The sequence below is a fragment of the Pelodiscus sinensis genome, chromosome 2 (assembly GCF_052426305.1).
Source record: "Pelodiscus sinensis isolate ZL-2025 chromosome 2, ASM5242630v1, whole genome shotgun sequence".
NCBI lineage: Eukaryota > Metazoa > Chordata > Testudines > Trionychidae > Pelodiscus > Pelodiscus sinensis.
Window position 1 is genome coordinate 8,623,537 of NC_143053.1, and position 14,712 is coordinate 8,638,248.

Here is a 14,712-nt window from a genome sequence, read left to right on the forward strand (position 1 = left end):
CTTCTCCTTCCCCCCTCAAAATTCCCAGGCCTGTAGGAATCTGCCATCGTTAGCTCACTTCGGACCATGGTAGCTTTGGGAGCATGCGCACAAAAACCTCAAGAAAACGGCAGGTGGGCTCCGAGTCAGGGGTACGGAGCCATTTCTCAAGTGCATGGAGGCAAATTCAGCTCCTGGAGCAGGGGCGGGGAACGTAAGGCCCAGTGGCTGGATGCAGCCCCTGGCTTGCCTGAGCCCAATCCCGGAGGCTCAGGGTTCCTCCCACCCCACAGTGGCACAGTGGCCCACTAGCTTGGGCCTCCCTCGGCTCTGGTGTGTGAGGGGAAAGTGGGCCCACGTCCGCGAGGGAGCTTGGTCTTGTTTTTTGCTTCTCACGTGCGTGTGGCCCCCGCCTGATTTTTCTGTGGGTCAGCAGCCCCCGACCCAAGAGAGGTCCCCCACTCTTGTCTTAGAGGGTGACATGACATCTTGTTTCTTGGGCCTGGCTCTAGCAAGACAGGCCACGCAGCTGTAACCCTTCCCATGCAGGGCTGGCCCAAAACATTTTGGCACCTGAGGTAGAGCGCTCAAATGGTGCCCCCATGCCCCCTCGCGTGAGCCAAAACTTTGAAAAGTTTTCTTTCTGTTCTCCTCCTCTCGTGGTGCTGCTCTGCTACATGCACACAATTTTCTACACTCTGGGTCCTAGTGGTCTTCCCCCACAGTCTGGCACCTAAGGCGGCCACCTCAGTTCACCTCATGGTAGGGCCAGCCCTGTTGGATGTGGCGTTAGAAAAAGTTGCATTTTTCCTGCCACAGGCCCGTGAACTCGACTGAATTAAGCCCCTGTAGGAAAAACCAGTCAAAGCAGCTTTTAAATGGGCAGAAACAGCCCCCCCCCCCCCCCCATCTCCCTGCAGGAGGCTGATGTCAAGGTAACCGGGACACAAAGGAGGAGCTAGAAAAGTTTAACCCAGAGCCTGAGCTGAAAGGTCCCTCTGATTGGAAGAGTCTGAATCAATAGAGAATGGCAGGGGGGTGGGAGGGGGAGCCAGGGGGGCAATCCGTTGCCCAGCCTGCTCTTGCCTCCTACCAAGCAAGAGCAAAAGAAAGAGAAATTGGCATCAGACGCTGCCGGAGACGCCTGTGCCCAGCAGAGCAGCGAAATGATTCCTATGAGGAGCTGCACCAGGACTGACCCTTGAAAGAATCGGATTTGGGGGAAGAGAAGGAAAATGTCCGAGTCCAGTTCGTCCCTTAGCCCCCCGGGATCATTAACGTCCAGCGGTCGAGTCCTGCGGCTGGCCACCAAAGGGGAGTGGATCGTGCTGGAGCAGACCCTGCGAGGCATTGACAAGGGGGACCCGGCCCTCTCCCAAACCGACCAAGTAAGTAGCCAATGGCCAGGATGCTGGTTTGGCTTCACCTGGTATTATGACAGAGCTAAAAGAATAAATGGTGCCATGATGATTTCTGGGGAGGGCTGTGAGGGAGGCACGGGCAGGAGTCACCGGAGCTAATCGTGGCTCTTTCGACAGCATGAATTTAATAGGTAGCCAGCTTAACACAAACAAAAGGAAGTTTTTCTTCAAGCAGCGCAGTCAACCTGTGGAACTCCTTGCCAAAGGAGGTTGTGAGGACCAGGACTTTCACAGGATTTCAAAAAAGAACCAGATAAGCATTGATGGATCTAACCTCCATGAATTTATTAGCCAGGATGGGTAGGGAGGGTGTCCCTAGCCTCTGTGAGGGGCTGGGAATGGAGGACAGGGGACGGATCACTTGATGATGCCCTGTGTCTGTTCACTCCCACTGGGGCACCTGGCATAGGACACTGGGCTAGATGGACCTTTGGTCTGACCTAGTTTGGCTGTTCTTAAATGCCCAAGTGCCTTAGGAGCAGGGGTTGTTTCTGTCTGTGCCGTTTCCTATTCACCCCCGCTGGACCCAGAGAAGTCCACTTGCTGGAATGGGCAGGTGAATTCTGTAGTGCCCGCATTAGCTGGCCACCCTGCTCCCAGTCTCCTTCCCAGCACTTAGTGGTTTCTCCTTGGGAGGAAAGGGATGTTCTAGCCAATGGTTTCACCATTACTGGCTGTATTACAGTAGCTTGCAGCGCCCCCATCCCCATGATCCCAGCCCCACGGTGCCCGACGTGGTGCAAACGCACAGCGAGGCGGTCCCTGCCTGGAAGAGTTTGCCATCTGAACGCACGTGGTAGGAAGGAAGCATGACTGCCCCCCATTACAAATGGGAGTGCTGAGGCAGGGAGAGGCTTGGTCACACACAGGTCACACACAGGGTCTGAGGGAGGGCAGGGGACTGAACTCGGACTGCTTGAGCCCTAAGCTAGGGCCTTAGCTACAAAACCAGCCATGCGTTGGGACAGAGGAGTAGGAATCATTTAACTGCATCATAAACTCCATCTGAGCTGAGCCTCCCTGGTGGAGACAGAGGGCACGGAAAAGACTTGGAGTCTACAGCAGGTGGTGCTAGGCGTAGAAGGCATTTTTCCAGTCAGGTTCCAGAGCTTTGGGCTTCATCAACAAACATAGCGCTTGTTTCCTTGTGTCGTTGCCTGCCCTGGAACCGTAGCTCCCAACCTGGGCCCACTCACGACTAGCCTACAAGCATGCAGGTCACACCCTGAAGGGCTGTCTGCTGGACGGCCTTTGTGCAGCTGTTCTGACCCCCGCAGCCTGTCCGCAGCCCCTCTCTGGCTTCCACCAGCCTGGGTTGCTATATGCAGGGTGACCCCAACACACTCCCAGTCCTGCATTGTTGCCAAACCATGTGCTCTGTAATGTCCAGCCTGTTACAGGACAGTTCACAGAAAGAAAAGGATTTATTTGCTCCTATTTGCCATTGGCGACATTCGCTGGAGCAGACACTCGCTGGAGTACAAATCCAATGCGGCTGGTTTACATTAACAGTAAAACGAGTTTACGGACAAAAGATGACAGGATGTTAAGTGAATCAGAGAAGAAGAGAGAAAGTTAGAAATGGTCACCAGCAAATGAAAGTGAAAACCTGCATCTGAAAGTCTCAGTCTTAATCTGGCAAGTGTTTGTTCAAAGCTTTGGTCAAGATGACCTTTCTCACCCTTAGTCCTCCCGCAAGGTGGTGGTGGATGGACCCCCTCCTCCGATTCTCTTCTAGCGACATACCAGTGCAAGTTATAACAGTGATGTGTCTGACGAAGTGGGCTCCGGCCCATGAGAGCTTGTGTCCAAATAAACATGTTAGTCTTGAAGGTGCCACAGGACTCCTTGTTGATTTTGCTACCCGGGACTAACATGGCTACCCCTCTGAAACAGTGCAAGTGTCTTTGCCGTCTGAGGTGAAAGGGAGAACATGGGGTTCTCTGCCCCTTGCTTGGATAGTCTGGTGAACCTTTGCAATGGAGTCTTCTGAAGGTCCCCCTTCAAAGTAAAGCTCATCCAAGCTGGGAGGAAGGCAGCATGGAGGCTCCATGCCCTTTCTTTCCCCACTTGTGTTTGAGGAAATGCTGATTGTTCTGTTTCCTGCTGTTTAATTTAATGAATGGAGATGCCTATCTCCTAGAGCTGAAAGGGACCTTGAAAGGTCGTTGGGTCCAGTCCCCTGCCTTCACAGCAGGGCCAAGTACCATCCCTGACAGATTTTTGCCCCAAATGGCCTCCTCAAGGATTGAGCTCACAACCCTGGGTTTAGCAAGCCAATGCTCAAACCACTGAGCTAGCCCTCCCCTCCTTTCTGCCCCCTGCTGTATTGTGTGTCCTGTTTGCTGCTTCTGTGCAGCTTGAGGTAAACACCCATCCCTTTGTTTATGCTCAACCTGCTTTGACAACTTTGGCCTAGGCGGGTCTGCTTGGTTTTGAACCTACCAACTAATAACATCAGACAGGGGAATTCATAACGTGACATGTAATATTCCTACTCACTTTTCATCATGCTATTTTATTGACTAGCATGTTTAGTTTTTAGTGGATGCCTCCCAAGGTGTATTTTGTATGAAGATTATTACAGTAGGGTGCAGGCCTGCCGACGGATGGGGGAAGTGGGAGTGAAGGGAGCAAGTGCCTCGGAGCCCAGTGATTCTAGAAGGTGCAGGGTTCCCAGCTGTTGCTACTGCAGCAGCAGCGGTGCACAGAGTCCTGGCCCTTTAAATCACCGCTGGAGCACCGTGTGGCGTGCTCCAGGAGGATCTAAGGCAGTGGTCAGGATCAGGATCTACTGGTAGATCTTGGAGCCTCTGACAGGTGATCCTGACTGGTTTGGCCAAGAGGCTATTGAGTACCAGCACTTCAGCCGCATCTCCTCCCTACTGCTGCGCATCTCCTGCCCCTTGCCTTGGGGCTGCCTCCCCCCATCCCTGGGAGCCTCCTGCTGTTCAGGGCAGGGGAGGGAGAAGAGGAGCACTAATGTCAAGCACTCTCCCACCCTGTATCCTACATCCACAGAGCAGGGCGGGGGGCACAACAGGACTTGGGACGGAGTTTGCTGGCTGTTTTGGGGAGTGGTAAGCCAGGGCAGGGGTGAGCCTGCTTTACCCCCACTGTACCACCACTCTGGAGCCACCTGAGGTAAGCAGGGCCCAGTCGGAGCCCACATCCTGAAACCCTACTCCAGTCATGAGCCCCCTCCTGCCCCTCATATCCCTGCCCTAGCCCCAAGCACCCCTGCATCCAAACATCCTCCCAGCTTGCACCTAGAACCCCTTCCTGCATCCCAACTGCCTGCCCCAAGATCAGGTCAGAGCCCCTCTTGCACTCCAAACCCCTTAATTCCAGACTGGAGCCTGCACCCCCAGCCTGGTGAAAGTGAAGGAGAATGGAGGAGAGAGGGAGGGAGGATGGAGTGAGCGGGGTGGAGCCTCGGAGAAGGGCACAAAGGAGGTGGGGACAAGGGTATTTCGCTTCGAGGTAGATCTTGGATTGCACTTAAATTCAAGAAGTGATCTCATGCATGAAAAGGTTGGCGACCACTGATCTAAGGTATTGGGGCTGGTCGGCCCCATCCCTTCCTCCCAAGGCCCCACCCCTTTGGGGAGTGCAAAACCAGCCCCTCCTCCACACCTTTCCCAGGGGCCCAGTGTGGCTGTCAGCTCCCCTGGTGGTATGTAGGGCAGTGATACACTGGCATGCCATGAGGCAGTCGGAGGTGTGCCATGGAGAACAGAGTTCAAAATGGCCTCCCTTAAAAGGGCAGGAAGCTTTTTTTTTTTTTTTTTTTCTCCCCTCAATAACTTTCTCCCTGACCCCTGGTGTTCCTCATTAAAAAAAATATATATATTGTTTGGTGTTCCTCGGTCTTAAAAAGTTTAAGAAACACTGGGGTAGGGTGTGACTGATGCAGGCATGCTTTGGGTCACACTGGATTGCCCAGGGTTTACAGACCTGGCTGAAGAAAAGAAACCCCCCCCCAGAGATCCTTGAGAGGTGCTTGAGGCAGGGTGCTTCCTCGGGAGAGGAGAGCAAGGCTGAGCTTTCAACCTTAAATCGGCTGCGAACTAGTCAAACTCCATGCCTGGGACATGTCACACCCAGTAATTCTTATGGTCCTGACAGACTCCACTCTAACCGTAAACTGGGCCAAACAGAACTGTGCTTGAGTCGTTCCTTTCGCACTTCTTGGAAGATCCCCAGAAGGTGGGTTCTGAGGGTAACTGATCGTGTGTAGACAGCAAGGTGTGGGATCAGGCCCTTGCTACCTGAGTTCTCGCCTCTGTCCCCATGCACCAGCATGACAGCTAAGATCAGCTGCTAAAGTGATGGTTGCCTAAAAGGTGACCTTGCTAAGGAAGAAATGAGCAACAAAAGCCCATCATGACACGGACACCTGTGTGGGCAAACTTGAGACATCTAGGCTCTCAGTCGGTGATGCCTGTCTTGTGTCCTCCAGGAGTCGGGTCTGACCCCCTTCCTGATCGCCGTGAGAGAGAACAGGCTGTCTATTGTCGAGCGGCTGCTGGAGCTGGGAGTGAATCTTTCAGACCAGACTAAAGTAAGAAACCACTTACTTACTAGCTTGCCAGAGCCCTTATGGGTGTGGGTAGAGCAAGAAGAGCAAGGTTCATGTTAGAGGACTCCATACAGTATGGCGTGATAGACTACATGACCACTAGGAGGAGATCTGATAACTGTCTGCTGCCAGTATTCTCATTCATTGTTCATACCATGGTAAAGTGAGATTGGGGCTCCAATGTGCTGGGAGCTGTACAAACACCTAGTGAGAAACAAAAACCTGCCCAGCTAGATGAGTAGCTACACTGGCATCTCATAAAAGATACCTTGGCATTGGAAGAGGTTCAGAAAAGGGCAACAAAAATAATCAAGGGTTTGGAACGGGTGCTATATAAAGAGAGATAAAAAAGACTGGGACTTTTCAGCTTAGAAAAAAAGAGACTAAGTGGTGAGGGGATATGATAAAGGTCTATAAAATCATGACCGGTATGGAGAAAACGAGTAAGGAAAAGTTACATAACATAAGAACTAGGGGTCAGCCAATGAAATTAATAGGTAGCAGGTTTAAAACAAACAAAAGGAAGTTTTTCTTCATGCAGTGCACAGTCAACCTGTGGAACTCCTTGCTGTGGTGAAGGCCAGGACTTTAACGGGGTTCAAAAAAGAACTAGATAAATTCCCGGAGGTTAGGTCTATCAATACTTATTAGCCAGGATGGGTAGGAATGGTGTCCCTGGCTTCTATTTGTCAGGGACTTTGTCAATCACTTGATGATTACCTATGTCTGTTCACTCCCTCTGGGGCACCTGGCACTGGCCAGTGTCGGAAGATAGGATGTTGGGCTAGATGGACCTTTTTTTCTGGCCCAATATGGCCGTTCTTATGTTCATGGCAAAGGAAGAATTGCTAACCCCCCTTTTAAAGGTGGGGGACTGAGGCACAGAGTGACTTGCCCCAGGGCACACAGCAAGGTTGTGGCAGAGCTGAGATTGGAACCTACATTTTGTGAGAACCAATCCAGAGACTTAACAACAGGTCCATCCTTTTGTGTCCCAGCATGTGAACAAAACAGACATGGGGGAGGTGTATGCCAAAGAGCAAGGGATTGAAGCTGAGCTTAGCAAAACATGGACGCATCAAACATCAGGAAATATTTCCCAGTGTTAAGGTCTATCAGATGTTGGAAGAGTCTCCTAAGGAGAACTCCATGGTATGAATCATCCAGGACACAAATGGATGGAGCAGGGAGGTGCATTTGTGATAGAACTGATCCAGTAGTAGCAGACATGCAGGTAAGCGATAGGTCATTTGCATCTCTAAAGTCTATGGTTTAAGGGGACAATCAGCTGATCCGGCACAGCACGGCCGTCTAGACGCGGATCGGTCGACAAGGGAAGCCTTTGTCCACCACTCCCTTATGCCTCATGAAACAAAGGTTATTATTTAAATCCCCGCTTCATTGACTATGTCAGTAAACTAGTTTACATGGCTCTGTCGACGGAGCCATGTAGTCTAGACCAGTGGTCCCCAACCTTTAGATGCTCCCGGGCGCCTGGGGTGGGGCCACTCACGCACCGGGCTCCCGGGGGCGGGGCCACGCATCCTGGGGAACGCCAGGGGCGGGGATGCCCTCGCACCCAGCGCCAGCATGTGCCCCGGGTACGGGGCCGCCCGAGTGCCTTGTGCCGTGGGCCCAGGGCGTGTGCCGCTGCCGCCGCCCGAGCCCGGTACCGGCGCCGCGCGCTCGCATGTGCCCCGGGGTTAGGGCCGCCCGAGCGCCGCGCACCAGGCGCCGGTGCGTGTCGCACACCTGGGGCCGGCGCCTCCAGTGCGCTGCGCGCCGGGGGCGGGGCCGGCCCAGGTTGTCAGCGGGCGCACACAAATGCCCCGGCAGGCGCCATGGCGCCTGCGGGCACCGCGTTGGGGACCACTGATCTAGACATACCCAAGGTGTTAGCATAGGAAGCTAACACGTGATGCAAGGGACGGTTCCAGGTCAATGCACAGAGGAGCCTGACAGGCGATCGCTCCTGGCCAGCGTTGAGGCAGGGTAGCAGAGCTGGGTGGGAGAGCTCTCTCTCTGCTGAACCTTTTCAATGGATGAGCACAGCTCTTCTTGCAGATGGCCTCTTTGACGCCTCTTGGTCAATCCCATCTCTGCAAGACTCTGAGGCTACGTCTGGGCTGCAGGAATTTGTTGGCAGAGGCAATGCAAATGAAGCGCTCGTTAGCATTTCTCATGCTGTCATTTGCATAGTCTCTTCTGATCCTTTTTGCGGAAGAGGTTTTTGTGCAAAAACAAGCAGTGTAGACTGGGCCATTTTGCGCAAAAAAAACCCCTTGTGCGCAAGATCCTGTATACCTCCTTTTTTGAGGCATAAGGGATCTTGGGCAAAAGAGATTTTTTGCCCGTCCACGCTGCTTTTTTGCTTCTGCCGACAAATTCCTGCAGTCTAGACATAGCCTGAGGTTGAAACGACGCTGGCGGTGTCGGCTGCCGGGGGGGAGGTTTTTAAGGCGTGTTGCTAACCACTCTTTCTCTGGCCTCTTCCAGCATGGCCGAAACGCTTTACACGTGGCCGCTGCCCACTCGAAAGAGGAGATCGTCCGGCTGCTGCTGGCTGGAAAGGCAGATCCCAACCTCCCTGGAGGGGTACGTGCTCATGCTGGGCTGTGTTGGGGGGACTGTAGTGACCCTTGAAGTCTCCTTCCATTTCTCCAGCAGAATGGTCATTCCAACCCCACCCAGGCCCACCAATGGAGGGGCAAAGGGGCCAATTGACCTTCTGTAGCCGCTGTGGATCTCAGAGAAGCTGTCGTCTGCGCTCCCCTCCGTCCAGGCTTCTTCCCCACAGGCTATTTTCAACTGCCCCAAGCAACGGGGCTCCTATCCCTTCCCTTGGGGGAAACCGTCTTACAGCCAAGCAGTGCTGCAAGTGGAGAAGTTCTTGCCCACCCCTCTTCCTTCCAGGACTCCGCCCTTTCCCTCCCCCTGCCCTTCAGACTTCGCTCAGTCTGGAGCCAATCTGTGCTCTCGTTGAGCCAGGCTGGCCCAGAGGGCCGAGTTCCGTCCACCTGAGCGCAAGGGAATCGTTGCCACCGCAAGAATGGGGGAAACGCATCCGAGACCAATTGGCTCTTGGGCGCCGGCTGCTGTTTGCATGGGCGCGATTCCAGCTCCCAGATGACGGGGGCTTTCCTCCTCGACGGCATTGGCTGTCCGCTGGGAAGGGTGGGAGATACTCCTCTGTTCTGTTGTGGTTCCCCTACAGTTCGGTCAGAGACCTGCCAGATGCAGCCCAGAGAGGTGGACTGCGCCATTCCTTTGTGGGCTGCGCTGTTTTTTACATTACCTTGACCCCCTCAAAGGTCTGCGGGGCTAGTAGAAAAACCCCAAACGCACTCTGTAAAATTGGCTGAGTTCTGCTCACCCTCGGGTCTCTCTTGTCCCGTCTCTGGGTGAGCGCGGGATGACTCAGAGCCGGGGTGGCCGATATGCTAGGCAAGGAAAGGCATTGCCTTCCCAAACCACCAGCCAGGCCCCGCCCACACTCCGCCCCCAGAACTCCTACTGAAGGTGTACTGGGGGCAGAGCCTTGCTGACCCCAAACACCCGCCCTCCCCATGCTCCGGGGCCAGGGAGGCTGGAGCCATATGACATCTGCCCACCCCATGGTGCTGGGGGCGGGGCCTGGGCAAAAGGGGTGGGACTGGGGCATGCCTCCCCCGGCCCTACCTTCACTCTTTGCCTATGACTCAGAGTAATACACGTACCAGACAATAGCCGGCGCCTCTCCTAGCACCGATTCCTTTACTGGGAATTAGTATAATATCAAGCCCCTTTAAGTCGTAAGCAAAGAGGCAAGAACTAGCTAGACCAAGGCTGAGGAAACTTTTTCGGGTTGGGGACCGCTGACCTACAGAAAAATCAGTGGGGGACCGGGGGCTGCGGGGAGGTGCCATGTGGGGGCCTGGAGTGCCAGTGCGGTATCGCCAATGCTGGGGGAGGCCCTCATCCCCCCACCCCGGGCTTTGGGTTCCCCATCCCACTCGTAGAGACCTGGCTAGCGCATCTTCTCCAGGAGACAGGGCATGTTTCTTGGCTCCGTTCAACGGTTCCAAGTGTTCTCTTTTCCATGGTGGCCTTGCACACAGGTCTGTCACTGCAGATATGGCCCAGGGTTATATCTACTGTATAAAGCCAACCGGCAGACCCAAACCTAGGCTCTCTCTGGATCTCAGTGGATGAGCCACTACCACGGGAGCTAAAGCCAGCTGGCTCTCAGCGAAGGCTATGGAGCACACTTAATTCTCTCTCTCTATAAGTAGTCTTAGTGCCACTAGATAGAACAGTGACCCACACCCCGTAGGTGTGTGGGTTACAACTCCAAGCCGAAATGCTAGTGCAGCCCGGGTAGATGCAATGGTTCTAGCTTCCCCTGTGCCAGCCCCGATAAAAATCGCACTTAAATCACAGACGCTGGGCTTCCGGATAGTCGAGCCCTTTTAATATGTATCGAGTGTCCCAAAAGGGCATGTACAACCCTCGTTGAATCCCCCGTCACCACCTCTTCATTGCTAGAGAGGCTGTTTCTATCCTGCTCCCATCGCACCTCAGGCTACAGAGTGGGTGTATCCCTGAGTCGACGGTAGCCTAGAATTCACACACGGACACACCATTTCTGGGAAGGACTGTTCTCTCTCTTGAGGCAGACTGGGCATGACTAGAGAACTTCCTAACCCTCCAGCAGCCCCGTTTGAGCTGGCTGCAACACACTTTGAGGAATAGTTTTCTGTCTGAAAATGTCAAAATCTCGACCTCCCACCGGAAGGCAGCAATTTGCACTACACTTTTGACTGAAAAAAATCTGAAATGATTGATTGGGGCTTGGTTTCATTTTGATGATGTCAAACAATTTATGTGGACTTCTGTATGATCATATTTTAATGTTACAGGCATTATACTTTGTATGGCTTTGACGTGACTGGCATGAACTCTTTTGAGGTTTCTGAACTGAACTTTTTTTCCTTCCAAATATTTGGAATTTTCTTCCCTGTTCTACATGATTTTTTTTAATATTGGAATATTTTGTGGGACAGAAATCCAGCTCTAATTCTTTTCCGAGCCCTCTCTGGGGCTTTTCATACAGACTAGGGTGGATTTTGCTTTCTCTTTCCACCTTTTGCAGCATCCCAGCATTTCATAGCTATGTCAGTGATTGGCTTTCTGTAAATATCTAGTGGTTAGGTTGGCTTGTTAGTGCTTCAACCACGAAGGCTACGTCTACACTGGCCCCTTTTCCGAAAGGGGCATGCTAATTTGACAGGTCGTAATAGGGAAATCCACGGGGGATTTAAATATCCCCCGCGGCATTTAAATAAAAATGTCCGCCGCTTTTTTCCGGCTTTTAGAAAAGCCGGAAAAGAGCGTCTACACTGGCCCCGATCCTCCGGAAAAAAGCCGGAGGATCTCTTAGTCCTACTTTGAGAGAGAGATCTCCGGAAAAGAGCTTTTTTCCGGAGGATCGGGGCCAGTGTAGACGTTCTTTTCCGGCTTTTCTAAAAGCCGGAAAAAAGCGGCGGACATTTTTATTTAAATGCTGCGGGGGATATTTAAATCCCCCGCGGATTTCCCTATTACGACCTGTCAAATTAGCATGCCCCTTTCGGAAAAGGGGCCAGTGCAGACGAGCCCGAAGAGTAAGGCCAAAGGCTGTCTCTTGGGCAAGGCAGAGTCAGACAGACAGTTTTCAAACCTTCCTTCCTTGAGTCCTCCAAGGAATTCATATCACAATGTAACTCAAGGTCTGAAGTCTTCACCTCGTTCAGTCACACACGAGGCTTCTTTCTCATCATTCCCGTTGACTGTAAATGACGAGAGCTTGTCTCTGCCTTGGGCTCGCTTGGAGGGGGAAAGGGAGAAGGGAGACGTCCGTGCTCTTGGTTTGTTTAGCCTGTTCGTGGGAGGCTGAGGTTAGAAGGCCAAGAGCCACATTTGCGGTTGCCCCCGAAGCCCTGCAGCTCCCAGGAGGGTAGAGGACTTTCTCCCCACTCTCCAGCCGGGCTGCCTCTGTTGCCTTTGCTGAACGGGCATGAGTTCCAAGCCCACGCATACCAGCTGTCCGCAATTAGAGCAGTGATTAGATTAATAACGCTGAGGCCCCCGGGCTGCTTCTCGCAAGTGGAACGTGACAAGGGGCGGAAAACCCCGTCCCTAACTCTGGAGAGCGAGCGAGGGAGCCATGCCTCGTGCCTTTCCGGGAGGGCTCTAACGCCACCCTCCCTTTCCCAGAGAGCACGAAATGAGCCGCCGCCTGCTTTGTGCAGGCCGGATCCCAGAGCTGGCCGCTCGCCTGCATTCCTCAGAGAGCTCCTCTGGTTTCCTACGTGAACCTGCATTCCCCGGCTCGCTTTTGTGAGCATAGCCAGCCAGCGATGATGACAAGCGTGAAAAGGAAAGGATTCTCCTGACCTACAGCGGTGCCGCGAGACCCCGGGGATGGGCCGCGGAGGAGTTGTTTGGTCTCCGCTGTTGTCTGGATGGGTTGCCTGTTATGGGCAGCGGTGTCTACAAGCTGGTAGGCAGCTACGTGTCCTGGTGCGGGGCACTTAACAAACCGGTAAACACCTCAGTATAACACGCGTTTGTGTCCCCCTGGTGAATAAGAGTGAGCAGAGTCCCCCTCTCACATGCTGTTAGCTGGGGTCAGGGTGCAGAGGGGGGACCTCCCAGGGCCTGCAGGAAGTGGGGGGCTATGACTATACTGCTTCCTTCTTGCACAAAAGCCTATGCAAATGAAGCATGAATTAGCATATTGCCACACTTCATTTGCATAATTAATTAGGGGCCGTTTTTTCACAAGAGGCTTTTGCTCAGAAAGGAGCTGTGTAGACGGCTCCTTTTTGCGCAAACCCCCTCTCTTGCGCAAAAGCCGTTCTTCCTCCTTTTTTCAGGAAGAACAGCTCTTGCGCAAGAGGGTATTTTTGCGCAAAACCCGCCCCTAATTAATTATGCAAATGAAGTGCGGAAGCATGCTCATCTGCACTCCATTTGCATTGGGCTTTTGCGCAAGAAGGAAGCTGAGCTGGTGATCCAGGAGGAGATGCTCTTCCCTGTGCCCAGGACCCATCGTGGTGTTGGGGCGACTGTACCACTGCAGAAGGGAAGGGGGGGCAATGTGACTGAGCTCTCTGCCTTTCCCTCTGTGTATTCATGACCCTTTGAGGGAAGGGAGTGGCAATAAAGAGGGGAGATGCGTGTTCGTCCGGGCCTTGAGCCGCACCTCACGCTGCAGGCCTTTGCTCTGTCCTTCACGTTTACGTACAGCAGCCTTGCTGGGATCCGAGACCTGACCCCAGCTCACTAAACCAGGAGGGGCCCAAACCTTTAACCAGCTGCAATTTGTCCTGCCACTTGTGTGGCTCAACTGGGGGAGGGGGGGGAGTCCGTCTCCGCTGCCCATCGCCACAGGATCCAACCGCCTTCCATGTAAAATCAGTGGCAATCGCCCAGTCCTTAAGGGACCTCATGGAAGTCTTGGTCCTCTTCCAAGCTATGACCCCACTGATACCCTTGTTGGTGCCCTCCACAAAGACCATGGCGGCCGACCTACCCTGCCCATCCAGGCCAGGGCTGAGGCATTTGGGGTTACAGGAGCTGTGCAGGATCCAACCCACGTTGTACCTGTTTTGAGGGGCGAAGCCACCCCGGCTCCCCATGGTCACCTCTGACCTGGCCCCGGTGGGATGGCTGACGCCGAGTTCCTCTTCCATCGACAGTGTTGCTGTTCAGCATGAACGTCCCACATTCTCCCTCAGCGGGTGCCTGGGCGGTGTCAGCCGAGGAGAGGAGGGGGAAGGCAACTCCCAGGCAGCCACAATGGTTGGGGTGGGGGACACAGGTCCAGGCGTGTGTTCTAGGTGGGGGGAGGCGTGGTCATGGGCGAGGAGTCGCCGCAATGGAACACCCCGTGTCGCTTTTGGATAGCCAGGCGATCCCTGGGGCAGCCCTGCTTCGAGGTGCGTTCTGAATCGCCCCCCGCCTGGGTCTCTGCTAGTGAAGTGGGTGCCCATGTGCCTTGACCCGCTCAGGGCTCCCTTCCCGTGCTTGGCTCCGGCTGCCCGCGGGTAGCGCCAGTTGGGACCAAGACCCTTGCCCTTAAAGACTGAGACCACCCTTCGTTCTCGTGGGCCACCACACAAGTACCCCCTCCTACCCCAGCCAAATCTGTCTTTAGGGAAACAAAACTCCTTTTCCTCTTATTCACAGCCCCTTTGTCCCCACGCCGCCCATGCCGAGGGGTAGACACAACGGAGCCGCTGTGCCGGCAGATTTCCCATCCCACCCTTGCAGCTTTCTCCTCATGAATCGGGCATGGCCACGGAGGGGCGGCTGGAGGCCGCCCTGTGAGGAGACAGCAGGCAGGCCTGGAGCCAGGGGCTGCTATTTGGGAGCCAGGTGTCCCTCGTCCCCGGCCGGCGTCTGAGTAGTGCCAGCCAGAGGGAAGAACGGGCTGCCAAAGAACTGGGCAGCGAGTGGGAGCGGGAGTCGTGGCGGTAACAGGCAGGATTCTTCTCCCTACTCCTGGGGAGGCCGTTCGTCCGTACCCCCGGTCCTGGACGGGAGCCAGAAGCAGGCCTTGTTCAGCCGCTTCCGACTGGTCTGCCCCCGCTGAGCCAAATGCCGGGACCGAAACGAAACGAGGGATGGACCTGGCAAGTGGTTTGTGAGGGGAAGGAGCTTAGACGCCACACAGATGCCTTCCGCTAGAAAGAGATTCTACTTGAA

At 54.2% G+C, this 14,712-nt stretch overlaps 1 protein-coding gene across 1 annotated transcript; it reads left to right on the forward strand.

Annotated features, from left to right (window-relative positions):
* The first annotated feature begins 938 nt into the window (after positions 1-938).
* On the forward strand, positions 939-13,291 carry LOC149525228 (uncharacterized). The gene is made up of 5 exons (XM_089775920.1): positions 939-1,367; positions 5,863-5,964; positions 8,479-8,577; positions 12,350-12,544; positions 13,220-13,291. The coding sequence occupies exons 1-5, from the start codon at positions 1,215-1,217 to the stop codon at positions 13,289-13,291; spliced, it is 621 nt and encodes a 206-aa protein (XP_089632046.1). The 5' UTR covers positions 939-1,214.
* Positions 13,292-14,712: the final 1,421 nt, after the last annotated feature.

What these genes read in the sequence shown, in the direction of transcription:
- LOC149525228 (XM_089775920.1), top strand. Translation starts at nt 1,215, where the DNA reads ATGTCCGAGTCCAGTTCGTCCCTTAGCCCCCCGGGATCATTAACGTCC. An exon ending in CCCTCTCCCAAACCGACCAA is followed by an intron (nt 1,368 to 5,862) that starts GTAAGTAGCCAA and finishes TGTGTCCTCCAG; the next exon opens with GAGTCGGGTCTGACCCCCTT. An exon ending in GCGGGGCACTTAACAAACCG is followed by an intron (nt 12,545 to 13,219) that starts GTAAACACCTCA and finishes CTCACGCTGCAG; the next exon opens with GCCTTTGCTCTGTCCTTCAC.